Genomic DNA, 16,337 nt, shown 5'->3' with positions numbered 1-16,337 from the left:
TAATTGACACTATTGGTCTTCCTGTGGGGTTACCATCCCCTTTAGTTCCTTCAGTCCCTCCCCTAACTCTTCCATAGGTGTCCAGTGGTTGGCTGGGAGTATCTATATCTGTCTCAGTCAGCAGCTGGTAGAGCCTCTCAGAGGGCAGCCATACCAGGCTCCTGTCTGCAAGTATAACAGAGTATCAGTAATTTCAGAGATTGGTGCTTGCCCATGGGATGGATGGGTCTCAAGTTGGGCTGTTATTAGTTGGCCATTCCTTCAGTCTTTGCTCTTTTTCCCTGTATTTCCTCTAGGCAGACAAATTTTGAGTTGAAAGTTCTGTGGGTGGTTTGCTGTCTTTATCCCTCCACTGGAGTTCCTGTCTGGCTACATGAGATAGCCTCTTCAGGTTCCATGTCCCTACTGTTGGCCATCTCAGCTACGGTCACCTGCACTGACTTCTGGAAGCCTACCCCATTCCAGCTCTCTGGGACTTCTAGAGATTAATCCCCACCCCCAACTCTGGACAGCTGCAGATTTCCATTCATTCTCCTGGCCCTCTGACCATCTTGCTTGTTTCTCCCCACAACTCATCCTGACCCACCAATTCCTCCCATCCACTGTCCCACCCAGTTCCCTCCCTTGCTCTGCCTTGTATGACTATTTTATTCCCCGTTCTATAGTAAATCACAATCCATAAACTCACTAGGTTATAGAATGTTCTTTAATGTTGTCACCAAGCATCTAGGGAGGATGTGATTTACTAACATTTTGGGCAGCACTAGCCTAGTGAATGACTTTAAACTAAATTTAACCTTTAAATTAATTTGAAGGAGGTCTAGAGGCTTAGCTGACTGATAGCACTTGTACTTGCAGAGGACCCATATCTGATTCCTGACATCCACATGGCAGGGCTCAACCACTTGTTACTCTAGTTCTAGGGAATCTAAAGCCCAATTCTGCTTCCTTGGTCACTACCTGCACATGGAATACAGACATGCATTCAGACAAAACAGTCACACACATAACAGTTTTAATTTTTTTTAAATTACTTGCAAGTCCTTCACCATGTCCCATGCTAAAGACTTTGCTTATGAAGAAGTGCTAACAGGCAGAAGATGAACCACCGTAACTAAGTCTCAGATGACCTTATTCTCATAGTATTGATTTTGTATAAAATACGTTTATTCAAAAACCTATACATGAATGTTTGTAGCAGATTCAGTCATCCAAACTATGAACACAATTCAAGTATCCTTCAAAAGGTAAATAGATAAATAAACTAGTATATCCATTAAAACTATATAAACATATAAGTGCAAATAAAACTGGAGGCATCTGAATGAGATCAGGAGATTACCTCAGAGTCAGTGCCCCAGTTACTATACTGCATTACAATTCTCTTAGACACTGCCATTGTAGGAACTGCAGAATGATACACAGATCGCTATTATCTCTCACAACTTAGGATGAATCTAGACATTTTTTTCAAAAGAAAATGTTTAATGTTTAAAGATGAAAAATGCCTCCAAAAGTTAAATGTTCTTACATGGATTTATATTTAGAGCCAAACTCGGGATGCCACAGTTTCTGAGTCCTGAAGCCCAGAGTCTTTTACGAATGCTTTTCAAACGGAATCCTGCAAACAGATTAGGTAAAGACATTGAATTAATTTGTTTCCTTAAAGCAGATATTTATTTTATATACTTAGAGAATTAATCTAAAGCAAAGATTGTGAACAATATGTGTACATTTGTTCTCAAAAAATCAAACTATTACCAATCAATTTCGGATAGGTGCTGGACCAGATGGAGTTGAAGAAATTAAAAGACATTCATTTTTCTCAACAATAGACTGGAATGTAAGTATAGTCTGAAGACACACTTGAGGGGATTGAGGGAGCAATTCCAAGGTTCTCAGTACTATTTTAAATAAAAAGAAAAGTTTGAACTCCTTTTTTTTGTAAAGCTAACCCAACCCATATGTAAGTCTTTCTTGTTTCCACCAGAAACTATATAGAAGAGAGATTCACCCGCCTTTTAAGCCTGCAACGGGCAGACCTGAAGATACATTTTATTTTGATCCTGAGTTTACTGCAAAAACTCCCAAAGGTAAAGAAAAAACATAAAAACTCAAATATAAGACAATGGCTGTCTCTGCTTCAATGGCTCTCTGTTTCTGCTTCAATCTAAAAAGTCTTTTCCTTGAGTCACCTAAATTTGCTGTATATCAACTTTACATCCCGACTCCCAGGAAAAATGAGAAGCCATAGCACTGATAGATCATTGCGCAGGGCTGTGATATCCAGTATGACAGTCACTTATGGATGATTGAGTTTAATTAAAATTCAGTTTCTTAATCATAGTAAGTATATTTCAAATATTCAGGAACTATATGTGGTTACTTAACCATATTGGACAGCACAGATCAAGAAATTTTTCCTTATTCTAAGAAGGTGAATGTTACGATACTAATTTCAAATACTATTAAACCAATAATTCACTGATTTATTATGTTCTTCAAACATTAACTATTTTCTAGGCTGTGAGACTAAGTTAGTAGGCTGATAATTGCAGTAAGTAATCAGGACAGACGTAATACACTGAATTATCTTGCATAGCAACAGGTATGTAGGTATGTGTTTATACATATAAACATACTAGGTAACTGAGAATGCCAGAATAAGTAAGAAAGTTCAGAATGTCAACAATTTTCCCTTGAATGCCATCTGAAGACTGCTCTTAGTAATTCCTATTCTTTTTAGATTCACCTGGCATTCCACCTAGTGCTAATGCACATCAGCTTTTTCGGGGGTTTAGTTTTGTTGCTATTACCTCAGATGACGAAAGCCAAGCTATGCAGACAGTTGGTGTGCATTCAATTGTTCAGGTAAGTGACACATCAATAACCTAGAATTTGAAATGTTAATATAGATTTTAGTGTATGAATAGTAAGATTAGATTTTATGTATTAACTTTAAGTAAACCCTTTAACATACATTTTTAGATCATTTACATTAGAGAAAGTTCTTTCATAAATCATTGCAAAGGTTGCATGAACCAAAATCATGTTTGTGATTTGAAAGTGAAATGCTAAGAGAATTGAGATAAGCATCACTATTTTGTTACCCCCATCTTTTACACTTCAAAATGTTTCTTAGGCCTACAATATTTCATCACTTGCCTCTGTCGGGTCAGCTAGTCTGTGAGGTCTGCAAGTTCCATTATACCTGCTTAGGAGACTTTATAAAAAGGAAGAAGACATATGAGGTTTTGTGAACTATTTTTATAATTATTCAACACTGCTGTAGTTGCAAAACAGTAGCCATGGTGCCACACATGTTGTCCCTGCGTAATCCATTTAGGAGCCTGCAGCAGTAGCATCAATTTCAGTGTTAGTGGGGGCTGCAAAGAAAGATCAAGGCCAACCTGGGCTGCTTATCAAGACCAAGTTAAAAAAAAATAAAACTCACAAAAAAATACAGCCAAAAAAAATAAAACTCACAAAAAAATACAGCCATAGATAACTCATATACAAATGGAGATTGTTGGGTGCCAATAAAACTTTATTTATAAAAACAAGTAGTAAATAAACTCAAGGCAGGAACCTGGAGGCAGGAATAAAGTAGAATCTGGCTTGCTTGGACTGCTTTCTCACACAACCCAGGACCACCTACTCAAAAATGACATTGCCCACAGTGGGCTGGGCCCTATCACATCAACCATTCATTAATCAAGAAAATGTCCCACAAACATACCATAGACCAATCTGATGGAGGCATTTTTTTTCAGTTGAGGTTTTTGTCAAGTTGACAGAAATAAAATTATCTAGCACAGTACATTTACCCCTTCATATGATCTGACTATCACATCTGAAAAAAAGTAGGTAAAGGACATAGAAGTAAGTCTGAGTACATGTGTCTGGGAATGGGGTGTTTGCAACAGAAAACTAAGTTGATACATATTGCTAAAGGGGAGAATAAACTATGAAATTTTGTTCTTTTTGTCACAGCATCGTGGGAAGATAATTGTAATTCACCCCTGTGTGATCATTGCCCATTGAGTACAGTTATTGAGATGTACTACACATCATAAACGTGCCATTACTGTGTCAAAAAATAAAAATACATTTAAAAGTTTTAATTCATCTTTTACATCATAGGTTTAAATTAGCCTTTTGAAAAAGTAAGAGTTTGTTTGTTTGTTTGTTTGTTTGTAAAAGTGGTTGGGGAATGAAGGAGTCTCAGGGCTAGATATATTAAAAACAACTTCCTGCTCTTCCGGAGGATTTATTTGATTCTCCTCACCCACACATGGCAGCTCACAACCATATATCTGTAACTGTAGCTCCAAGGGATCCTATACCCTCTTCTGGCCTCTATGGGCACTCCCACACTGGTGACCTACAGACACATACACAGAAGTTTTATATAGATACAGATATATATATATACACATATATACACATACATATATACATGCATGCATACATACATACATATATATCATAAGTTCAAGCCAATCAAAATCCTAGCATGTAAAAAAAGGAAATAGACATAAAGTCCCATCCCTAGCCAAGAACCTGTTTGCAACTCATGCCTGCTAGGTGAGGGAAACTTAGGTTTTTCATCAGTGGAGTAACACTGAGAATATCAGCTCTACTCTAGGACAGGAATAGTTGACCATGGAGAGGGTGTGTGTGTGTGTGTGTGTGTGTGTGTGTGTGTGTGTGTGTGTGTGTGTGTGTGTGTGTGTGTGTCTGAGTGTGTGTTTGTGTGTGTGTGTGTCTGTGTGTGTGTTCCTGTGCTTTTTTGGTGTCTTGTTTTCTTTTTGTTTTGGGTTTATTTTTTAAGAGAGAAAAAGAACGTGAAGTTGGGCGGGCGGAGGGGTTCTGGTAGGATTTCAGGAAGAGGAATGAATATGATCAAAGTATATTGTATGAAATTCTCAAAAATAAAAACAAAATGGAAGCATTTCTCTTATTAATATAACCATTTTAAAGGGCCTGTTTCTTGGTTATTAATAGGTACTTGAAGAATATATACTATGAATATTTTTACTCATTTTATTGTTAATACATGTATTAATAGATAACATCATCAATATATGCTGAGTAAAATATTTCCATATTATAAAATGCATAAGACAGAATACAGAACTCTTTATCAACCTATGATTTTTGCTTGTAGCAATTACACAGGAACAGTATTCAGTTTACTGATGGATATGAAGTAAAAGAGGATATTGGTGTTGGCTCATACTCCGTTTGTAAGAGATGTATACATAAAGCCACAAACATGGAGTTTGCCGTGAAGGTAAATATTTTTAGATTTGAAATGCAACTCTGGCAGTCCTAATCATACATGTCTTCTAACCCACATGTATTAAGTAGCACGTGACCACAATCCAGCGACTCCGGAGGCAGGAGAATCATGAGTTAGAAGTTAACCTAAGTCAATATAGCAAGACTCTCCCTAAAACAAAATACATTCTTCTCTTTTGGCAAAAGTGCTTTTTGTTATGAAATAAATTGAAGGTAAATTTATATGTCTGTCAGTGATCTTTAAAGATCTTAATGTGGAGTCATGGCTTCCCATGAAGTAAACAGTAAGATAGCTATAGTTAAGCCAGGGAAGTGCCTGTTGATGCCTCATGACTTTTAATAGGACGCCCTGTACTTGTCCCTACTTTATGATCAGAGAATCAGGGAATTCCTCGCCCATGTGTAAACTTTGTATTATTTCTGCTGTCCATACCTTTCTTTATATCTAAAATGAACCTTTGAACCACTAAAAGAATAAGAATCATGATCATTTTTAGCATCACTAATTTTAATTTTATATAATTTCTTAAGACAAAACTGTCCAAGCCACAAACCTGCATGTAGTTTTATGATAAAGTTTGAGTTTCAAACCTCTAGCTGTGAATGAACAAGCATTATGTTAAAATTATCTGCCTTTTCACTGTTTATGATAATAATCTCTCCTTTCCCAGTTCAAGTAATTGAAGTAATGCCTAAAGCTTCCAGCTACCCTTATAACTTTCATAGTAGTTTATGAGTAGCTTATGCTTAGTGAACAAGAGAGTAGCAAATTATTACTGTGCCAAACTGGATATAACTGCTTTAAAGAGGCTTTCTATCGGATACAGAACGAGCCATAGAAATGTATTCAACTTGCTGCTCTGCCATTCATTGTTCTATTGAAATCTGGAGTGGCTGGAAATTTCACATTCGTAATATGCAAGGAGAAAGGGGTAGTATACTTATTTATAGGCAGTTTAAGAATGTATTTTGTCTCCATAAATACATTAAACATGCCCTGAGGGCCCATTTGAGAAAGACTGCTGCCAACATGAGGCCAGCCTGAGCTATATGGTCATTTTGAGGCTTATCTGGACTATAAAATGAGAATCTGTCTTAAAAACATTTAAAAACTGAAGATGATAAAATAAAATTGAACATAAAGACCACAAAATTTGTTTCAGACTACTCTTTGAGTGAATAAAAGCCAGAATTGAGCAAGTGTGGTAGCACATGCAAGGCATCCCAGCCCTTGGGAGTAGAGGCAGGATAATGAAGGGGAGTTAATCCTCAGCTAAAGAGGAACTTGGGGGCCAGTCTGTGCACACGAGACCCTGTCTCAGAAAACAAAGCCCAATTGTCTTTACAAAATGTGTTACTTAGGGCTGGAGAGAGAGCTTAGGAGTGAAGAGCACACTGCTCTTGCAGGAGACCTGGGTTTCTTTTCTAGCACTCACAGACTGTACCTCCAATTCCACGGAATCCAACACCCACTTCTAACTTCTGAGGGCTTCTGCACACTCATGGTATACACACATAATGTTTTTGTAATAAAAAGAAAGCACTTCCAGCAGACCCAGGTTTTTTTCCTAGAACCCACACAGGCGCTCACAACCATCAGTAACTCAAATTCTAAAGGCTATAGTACCTTTTTTTGGTCTCATTGGACACAAGACATACATGTGGTACAGGGATATACTCATGTAGGCAAAATACTCATACACATAAAATTAAATTTAAAAGTATATATGTATGTATAGTACTTGAAAATATTAAAACATTTTAAAATGTTAAACAGCTGACAAATTTTTAAAAGCTACATTATTATTTTAAAGAGCTTTATTCTAGTCAAGTAATTTTTTCAGGGTTGTTTTATAGAGAGCTTTCTACTTAGCTTCAAAAATAAGTTTGTTTACTTAATTTTTTAAAATTTTTATTAGATATATTTTTTTTACTTACATTTCAAATGTTATTCCCCTTCAGGTTCCCTGTCCATAAGCCCCCCTCCCCCCCCCATATGCATATTCCCCGATACATCCCCCTTGTTGCCCTCCCCATATTCTCCTGCATGTTTACTTAATTTTTATAAGTAGCTTACATCCAATGTGATAGTCCATTAGAATACTTAATTAAAGAAGCCAATTCACACAGATGCTAATGCTGGTATTTTAGACACATTTATCTCAAAGTCATCTGTATTGATAGGGAATTAGAAATTAACTGAATTCTCAAATGTTTGAGAAACTAAAAGATGAAAAGAAATGATATGATACTTTGTTATTGGTAGGTTTTCCTGAGGCTTTTGAGTTTTTAGTAAGTCACAATTGTACTAAAAAAAAACTTACCTTGGAGTGACCTGGTAGGAATGTAACCTGGTAGGAATGTGTCACATGGTTAGCTTTACATAGCCTTGCCATCTGTATGGAGACTAGCTTTCTAATTAAATAATCTGGCTAAATAGCTAACTACAAATGACTGATAAATGATTTGTATGCGCAATAGTTACATATGATGATACCCAAGGTCTATAACTATAAACATTTGAGGTTCATGTTCATAAAATTTTATGTTAAATATCTTCCTTTTAGATTATTGATAAAAGCAAGAGAGACCCAACAGAAGAAATTGAAATTCTTCTTCGTTACGGACAGCATCCAAACATCATTACCCTAAAAGATGTAAGTAGATTATTTAACAAACTCAAATTTGAGGTATTTTTCAATGTTTAATATTCTGAATTAGACAGAGACTACTTCAGAATAATCATCCTAGAAAGTAAGTTAGAATGGATGAATGTGGAAATGATTATCTTAAGCAAAGTTTCCCAGACTTTGACCTAGACTTATTTTATTTGTGTGTGTGTGTGTGTGTGTGTGTGTGTGTGTATGCAAATAAGACATATAGGTCATGAAACTAGAAAGGTGACCATGAAAGATGATAAAGATATCTTAAGGGAAGTTTGAGAAGACAACATGAGATCATAAGAGGGAACTTAGAGTAGGAAGGAGGGAACCAGCAGGACAGACACAGATTAGAGGGGAATGTAGTGGAAGAAAAGGATTGATTTTAAAAAACAAAAGAGTATGTATGAAAATCCCATGATGAAACTCAATACTTTGTATACTAACATATATATGTACATACACACATACATATATATGTATAATATACATATATGTGTGTGTAGATATATGTATAATATACAGATAATATACATATATCTACACACACACACACACACACACACATATATATATATATGTATGTATGGTAGATTAAGAACAATATTGTAGGATCTAGGGAGACAGCTCAGTGGTTAAGAGCACTTGTTGCTCTTCCACAGGACCCAAGTTCATTTCCTAGAACCCAGTTCAGGTGGCTTACAACCAATCATCTGTGACTCTAGCTCCAGGGGATCTGATGATTCTGGTCACTACAGACACTAACACTCACATTTACATGTATGTGTGCACATGCACAGAGATAAAAATAAATCTTAAAAATTAATAAAAACAAAACCTTAAAATATGTAATTAATTCTCTAGTTTTGCTCTAAAACCTAGTTTTATATTATTGTTTATAGTATGTGAATTTGAACATAGAAAATGGTAATGTTAATCAAGATTGATTCACTTCTCTGAAGGCTCCCAAACTGTCTTCCCCCCTGCCTTCCTCTGCAGCAGTTCTCCGTATTTCATTACACACGTTCTGGCCATGCTTTATTTGGAATGAAGCCCTTTTAAAGCATGCATGCCTTATTTTCTCCAAGTGCTCTTTGAGTGTGTGGATCCTAAGAGGGAATATCATTTCCCTTCCTTGCCTGGTTGACTACCAAAGCTAAGATTTCCCTATGGGCTACTTCCTCCCAAGAAGCCTTTCTTGACCATTACCACCTCCAGGGCTGCCCAGATACCTCTGTCTCCCATAGCTTTTATTATAACTGAGTATTAACAAAAAATATCCACTTCCCAGGTAAGTAGTCAGCTCTTTCTTGCTGCTGGTGCTCACATAGGCTCAAAGTCTATTTAGCTAGGGTCAAAACGATTTTCTCAGACTAATTTTTCTTAGATAAAGAATGCCGACTTAGTCACATTAAATATGAAACTATTTACTATAAATGACTTTTTAACCAGAAATCCTGCACTGTTTTTTCACAAGTAAAGTTTTCTTGAATGTACAATTTTTATCTTTCTTTTAATATATTCACTCACCTTTAGTATGTTTAAGTAGTAATTTATGGACATACAAAGCTTCAAATATTTTTTGTTTTGATGTTAAATTTTATAGGTGTATGATGATGGAAAATACGTATATGTAGTAACGGAACTTATGAAAGGAGGTGAATTGCTGGATAAAATTCTTAGACAGAAGTTTTTCTCAGAGCGAGAGGCCAGTGCTGTCCTGTTTACTATAACCAAAACTGTTGAGTATCTTCACACACAAGGGGTAAGTGTTTTATATGCACATATTTGTATGCACATCCTTTTATATTAATACCCAAACTAAAATTAGAAATTCAAAAATAATAGAAAAACCGTAATGAGCTTCATTATCCTACTGTTCTTCCTTTACACAAATCTTTTTCATTGAATCTGAGGTACTTTAAATTCTTAGCATGCTTATATTCAGCTGTTATGCTTTCCAGGAAAAAGTTAATGAGATCTGCAGATCTGTAAATCATAGCACTCTGTATCCTCGGAAACTAGGCCCACTTCTAATGAAGCAGAAAGGGAGAATGCTGATGTGTGTCTATGTGCACAAGTGAATGGTCTCCTTGTTTCCTCCTGCATATGTATTTTAGTACGTGGAAAAAACACTTATATTTTCAAAAGAATGAAGTCTGTGGAAGAAAGGGAGAAAGGAAAAAATAAAAATGATGTAAGATGAAGGAGTATCAGGGGGAGTTTTGCTTATTTTTTAACACTTTTTAATTGAGAGAAATACATTTGCGGTATATATCAAAGATTTTTAAGCACTTGCATCTCTGTCCTTGGATGTGTGTGCACATGCATATGGATCATAGAGGACAACATCAGTGTCATCCTCAGGAACACTATCTATCTTTCTTGGACCAGGGTCTCTCATTGGCCTGAACCTCACCAATTAATGCTAAATCCACAGCTGATGAGCCCCAGGAATCCCCTTGTCTCCTTTTGCAGCCCTGGAATCGCAAACACACAGCACCATACCTGGCATGTTTATATGGTTTCTGGGGATTGAGCTCAGGCGCTTGAGCTTTCAAGGCAAGCACTTTACCAACTAAAGCCAGTCTCCAGGGCCTTTTGGTTTTGTTATTGCGAAAACAAAAAAAAAAAAAAAAAAAAGACTCCTAAGGAGTTCATTTCAAAGATTTATTTATTTATTGTATGTATGTAAGTATACTATAGCTGTCTTCAGACACACAAGAAGAGGGCATCAGATCCAATTACAGATGGTCACGAGCCAGCATGTGGTTGCTGGGACTTGAACTCAGGACCTCTGGAAGAGCAGTCAGTGCTCTTAACCGCTGAGCCATCTCTCCAGCCCAAGGATCTCATCTTGGTTGTTCATTTCAGACGTGGACTGTTTGTTTGTTCATTTGTTTGTTTTATCCTTAAACCTAACAAATGGAATGAGTTAGATCTGCAGCTCCCTGGTTGTGGGCTAGTCAAGATTTTCCCAGAACTGTAACTTGAAATTGGTAGAAGATCCAGTAGTTACTGAACAATAAGCTTTGCAGTTATCTTAAGTCTTCTGTGTTATTTTCCCCATGCCTTATCACTTAGTTAGTAAAATATAATTAATGTTCTGATGTTAGGAACTAAAACTAAGATGATTAAAATATAGACTCCAAATTTGGTGATTGAAAAAGGAATCAGAGGGTTGGGGAGATGGCCTAGAGGTTGAGAGCACTGACTGCTCTTCTAGAGGTCCTGAGTTCAATTCACAGCAACCATATGGTGGCTCACAACCATCTGTAAGGAGATCTAGTGCCCTCTTCTGGTGTGTCTGAAGATAGTGACAGTGTACTCATATACATATAATAAATAAGTCTTTAAAAAAAGAAAAGGGAATCCAGTGTAAACTCTCTTTAAAAAGAGAATGGTTTTGTGTGTGTGACATCTTGATTTGTATATCAAATAAATAATATTTTATTTGAGTTTGGATTTGAGTTTTTACTTTTTTTTTTTTTTTTTTTTTGGTTTCTTTTTTTGAGCTGGAGACTGAACCCAGGGCCTTAAGCTTCCTAGGCAAGCGCTCTACCACTGAGCTAAATCCCCAACCCCTACTTTTATTGTTATAAACAACATGCCAGTTCATATATTTATTATTTCTACCTTGGTATATGTATACCATTCCCTCACTTTAGAATTGCTTTATCCTACTGCTTTTATGGCTTGTTTTAAGTGTCCAATTTAGGTCTTAGGGAAGATGTGATTTCCTCTCAAAACCCTCCCGTGCTTTTTAAAATCGTCATCTGAACCTGTCTGTCATAGTTCTTTTGCAAGCAGCTACCACGAAATAGCCAAGATCTTATGGGTCTTACTCACACAATTTCTGCAGCTCTTTATATTTACACTGACACATGGTAGGAGCTGAATAGCTGTTCTGAAATGAATGAATTGCCTGCAATTCTCCTTTACCCAGTTATAGAACTAGGCAACAGGGAATAGGTAACTAATATTGTTTCTTCCTCCTCCATACTCCCAGATCAGTGTTAGAAAGCTCTGCTTATGTTAACAGCATTTTATAATATTGGGATAATTTAAAGGTCTATACTCATCAGCTTGTTAGGTGTATCGTTTGGCAGTATGAGAATAAAGAAATTTCACTGGAAAATATATTAATGTAAATTTCTAATTTTATTTCATCTAGGTTGTTCACAGAGACTTGAAACCTAGCAACATTCTTTATGTGGATGAGTCTGGTAATCCAGAATCTATTCGAATTTGTGACTTTGGCTTTGCAAAACAACTGAGAGCAGAAAATGGTCTTCTTATGACTCCTTGCTATACTGCAAACTTTGTTGCACCAGAGGTAATTGTGAGAATATGCTTACAGTATTTGGGTATATTTAAGAACACTTTGGTTATCTTTAATATAGAATAGTTAAATACTGTTTAATTGATGAATCACTGAACTGATCATTGAAATAAAATGTTAGCCCTTTGTGTTTCTCTTTGATGCTTCAACGACATCAGATTTCCTAGGGTGGAAAGATCTAAATTCTGTAAGATATTACAAAAGCTCTTCAGTTTCCCTAGGATCCTCTACCTGAAGTTCTAGTCACTTCATACTTCCTTGCATATCATTAAGACTGTCCTGCCCTGTTTTCTTCTGAGACAGCGTTTTAATTCTATACCCAGCCCGGCCTTGAATTTGCAGTAATCCACCTTAGCCTCCCAAGTGCTGAGATTACAAATGTGAACCACCACAGCCAGCTTTGCCCTTTTGCTTCTACTGTTGACTCTCTTCTGCCTCTGCTCTTTGTCTACAGACATCTTACCAGAATACAGGCTAGCTAACTCTCCACATATCAAGAATACATTGGAACTCAAAGTATACCTCCATTAGGGAATACTGTCCTAACCTTGAAGAAACCCTGAATTTGATCCTCAGCTCCACAAAAATGAATAAATATTCATCTCAATATCACAGTCTTTAAAGAAAATTACTATACGAGATTACTATACAATCTTATTAATCATGTTTTATGGAAGTTTTTCTTCTTTGTATTGATTGGTAAAATTTAATTCTATTTACTGTCCAAAGACATGCCAAAAAAAAGTGGGTGAAGCTGGAGAGATGATTTCAGTTAAGAGTACTTCTTGCTCTTGCAAAGGATCAATAGCTAACTGGAATTTTAATTCCATAGGATCAGATACCTTCTCCTGGCCTTTGTGGTGTGTACAAATCGACAAGCCGGCATTCATACACAAATGTATAAATAAAAAGATGGTAATACTCATCTTTTACTTTTTCTAGGTTTTAAAACGACAAGGTTATGATGCTGCCTGTGATATATGGAGTCTTGGTGTCCTCCTTTATACAATGCTTACTGGGTAAGTATGTACCTCAAACATTTATTCATCGATATTTTACTTAAATGATTTAGGCTTGTAAATACCTATGTTGGAATATTTTTATGCTTTTCATATTAATATATCATGTAAAGTACACACATATAGTATATATCCATATAATGTATATTTAACATATGCATATGCGTTATATACTATGTATGTGTGTATATATATACATAAATGCTATATTTAATATATGTACTATATATGTTACCTATGTATATGTTATGTCTAATATATATGTAGAAGCTATGTATATATGTGATATATATATAATATATAACCTATAATAATTAAAGGTGTACCCTTTTTTTGCTTTGCTTTTATTGAATATTTTCTTTATTTACATTTCAAATGTTATCCCCATTCCCAGTTTCCCCTCTGGAAGCCTCCTATCCCATCTCTCCACCCGCTGCCTCCATGAGGTGCTCCCCAAACACCCATCCACTCCCTGCCCTGACATTCCCCTATACTGGGATATCAAGCCTTCACAGGACCAAGGACTTTTCCTCCCATTGATGCCTGACAATGCCATCCTCTGCTACATATGCAGCTGGAACCGTGGCTCCCTCCATGTGTACTCTTTGGTTGGTGCTTTAGTCCCTGGGAGCTCTGGGGTATCTGATTGGTTGATAGCGTTTTTCTTCCTATGGGGTTGCAAACCCCTTCAACCACCTCAGTCCTTTCTCTAACTTCTCCATTGAGGACCCCATTTTCAATCCAATGGTTGGCTTTGAGCATCGACCTCTGTTATTTGTTAGGCTCTGGCAGAGCCTTTCAGGAGATGGCAATATCAGGCTACTGTCAACAAGCACCTCTTGGCATCAGGAATAGTGTCTGGGTTTGGTGTCTGTATATGGGATGAATTCCCAGGTGGGGCAGTCTCTGGATGACCTTTCAGTCTCTGCTCCACTCTTTGTCTCATTGCCTCCTGTGAGTATTTTGTTCCCTCTTCTAAGAAGGACTGAAGCAGCTGCACTTTGGTCATCCTTCTTCTTGAGCTTCATGTGGTCTGTGGATTTTATCTTGGGTAATTCGAGCTTTTGGGCTAATATCCACTTATCAATGATGTATACCACGTGTGTTTTTCTGTGATTGTGTTACCTCACTCAGGATGATATTTTCTAGTTCCATCCATTTGCCTATGAATTTCATAAAGTCATTGTTTTTGATAGGTGAGTAGTACTTCCATTGTGTAGATGTACCACATTTTCTGTATCCATTCCTCTGTTGAAGGGCATCTGGGTTCTTTCCAGCTTCTGGCTATTATAAATAAGGCTGCGATGAACATAGTGGAGCACTTGTCTTTTTTATATGTTCGGGCATCTTTTAGGTATATGCCCAAGAGAGGTATAGCGGGATCCTCAGGCAGTTCAATGTCCAATTTTCTGAGGAACCTCCAGACTGATTTCCAGAATGGTTGTACCAGTCTGCAATCCCACCAACAATGGAGGAGTGTTCCTCTTCTCCGCATCCTCGCCAGCATCTGCTGTCACCTGAGTTTTTGATCTTAGCCATTCTCACTGGTGTGAGGTGAAATCTCAGGGTTGTTTTTGATTTGCATTTCCTTATGACTAAAGATGTTGAACATTTCTTTTGTTGTTTCTCAGCTATTCTACATCTCTCATGTGTGAATTCTTTGTTTAGCTCTGAACCCCATTTTTTAATAGGGTTATTTGTCTCCCTGAGGTCTAACTTTTTGAGTTCTTTGTATATTTTGGATATAAGGCCTCTATCTGTTGTAGGATTGGTAAAGATCTTTTCCCAATCTGTTGGTTGCCGTTTTGTCCTGGCCACAGTATCCTTTGCCTTACAGAAGCTTTGTAGTTTTATGAGATCCCATTTGTCGATTCTTGATCTTAGAGCATAAGCCATTGGTGTTTTGTTCAGGAAATTTTTTCCAGTGCCCATGTGTTCCAGATGCTTCCCTAGTTTTTCTTCTATTACTTTGAGTGTATATGGTTTGATGTGGAGGTCCTTGATCTACTTGGGCTTGAGATTTGTACAAGGATATAAAAATAATCTATTTGCATTATTCTATATCTGACCGCCACTTGAACCAGCACAATTTGTTGAATATGTTGTCTTTTTTCCCACTGGATGATTTTGGCTTCTTTGTTAAAGATCAGGTGACTAGAGTTATGGGGGTTTAAATTCTGGGTCTTCAGGTCTATTATATTGTTTTTCCTGTCTGTTTCTGTATCAACTCCATGTGCTTTTTTTTTTAATTACAATTGCTCTGTAGTACAACTTAAGGTCAGGGATAATGATTCCCCCAGAAGTTCTCTTATGGTTGGAAATACTTTTCCATATCCTGGGGGTTTTTTCTTTGTTTGGTTTTTTGGGGTTTTGGGGGTTTTTGTTTGTTTGCTTGCTTGCTTGCTTTTTTCTCCAGATAAAGTTGAGAATGGCTCTATCTCTATAAAGAATTGAATTGGAATTTTGATGGGGATTGCATTGAATCTGTAGATTGCTTTTGACAAGATGGCCATTTTTGCTATATTAATCCTGTCAATCCAAGAGCATGGGAGTTCTTTCCATCTTCTAGATCTTCTTCAATTTTTTTCATCAAAGACATTTCATTCTTTTCATATAGATCTTTCACTTCCTTGGTTAGAGTCACACCAAGGTATTTTATATTATTTGGGACAATTGTGAAGGATATTGTTTCCTTAATTTCTTTCTCAGCCTGTTTATCCTTTGTGTGGAGGAAGGCTACTGATTTGTTTGAGTTAATTTTATACCCAGCCACTTTGCTGAAGTTGTTTATAAGGTTTAGTAGTTCTCTGGTGGAACTTCTGGGGTCACTTAAGTATACTATCCTATCATCTGCAAATAGTGATATTTTGACTTCTTCCTTTCAAATTTGTATCCCTTTGACCTCCTTTTGTTGTCTGATTGCTCTGGCTAGGACTTGGAGTACTATATTGAATAAGTAGGGAGAATGGGTAGCCTTGTTTAGTCCCTGATTTTAGTGGGATTGCTTCAAGT

The 16,337-nt window shown here is 36.7% G+C and overlaps 1 protein-coding gene across 5 annotated transcripts in view; it reads left to right on the top strand.

Annotated features, from left to right (window-relative positions):
• Rps6ka3 (ribosomal protein S6 kinase A3) overlaps positions 1 to 16,337 on the top strand; it is a 106,097-nt gene that overhangs the window by 72,006 nt on the left and 17,754 nt on the right. For all 5 annotated transcript variants that reach the window (XM_032890189.1, XM_032890193.1, XM_032890191.1 and 2 more), the window contains 9 exons: positions 1,548 to 1,636; positions 1,779 to 1,843; positions 1,991 to 2,093; positions 2,747 to 2,871; positions 5,171 to 5,296; positions 7,872 to 7,961; positions 9,571 to 9,729; positions 12,139 to 12,300; positions 13,249 to 13,325. In XM_032890189.1, coding sequence (XP_032746080.1) covers positions 1,548 to 1,636; positions 1,779 to 1,843; positions 1,991 to 2,093; positions 2,747 to 2,871; positions 5,171 to 5,296; positions 7,872 to 7,961; positions 9,571 to 9,729; positions 12,139 to 12,300; positions 13,249 to 13,325 — 996 coding nt within the window. The remainder of the gene's footprint in view (positions 1 to 1,547; positions 1,637 to 1,778; positions 1,844 to 1,990; positions 2,094 to 2,746; positions 2,872 to 5,170; positions 5,297 to 7,871; positions 7,962 to 9,570; positions 9,730 to 12,138; positions 12,301 to 13,248; positions 13,326 to 16,337) is intronic.

Source organism: Rattus rattus, chromosome X, assembly GCF_011064425.1.
Source record: "Rattus rattus isolate New Zealand chromosome X, Rrattus_CSIRO_v1, whole genome shotgun sequence".
Taxonomy (NCBI): Eukaryota; Metazoa; Chordata; class Mammalia; order Rodentia; family Muridae; genus Rattus; species Rattus rattus.
Note: the sequence above shows the minus strand (reverse complement) of the source record. Positions and strands in the feature narration are given on the sequence as shown.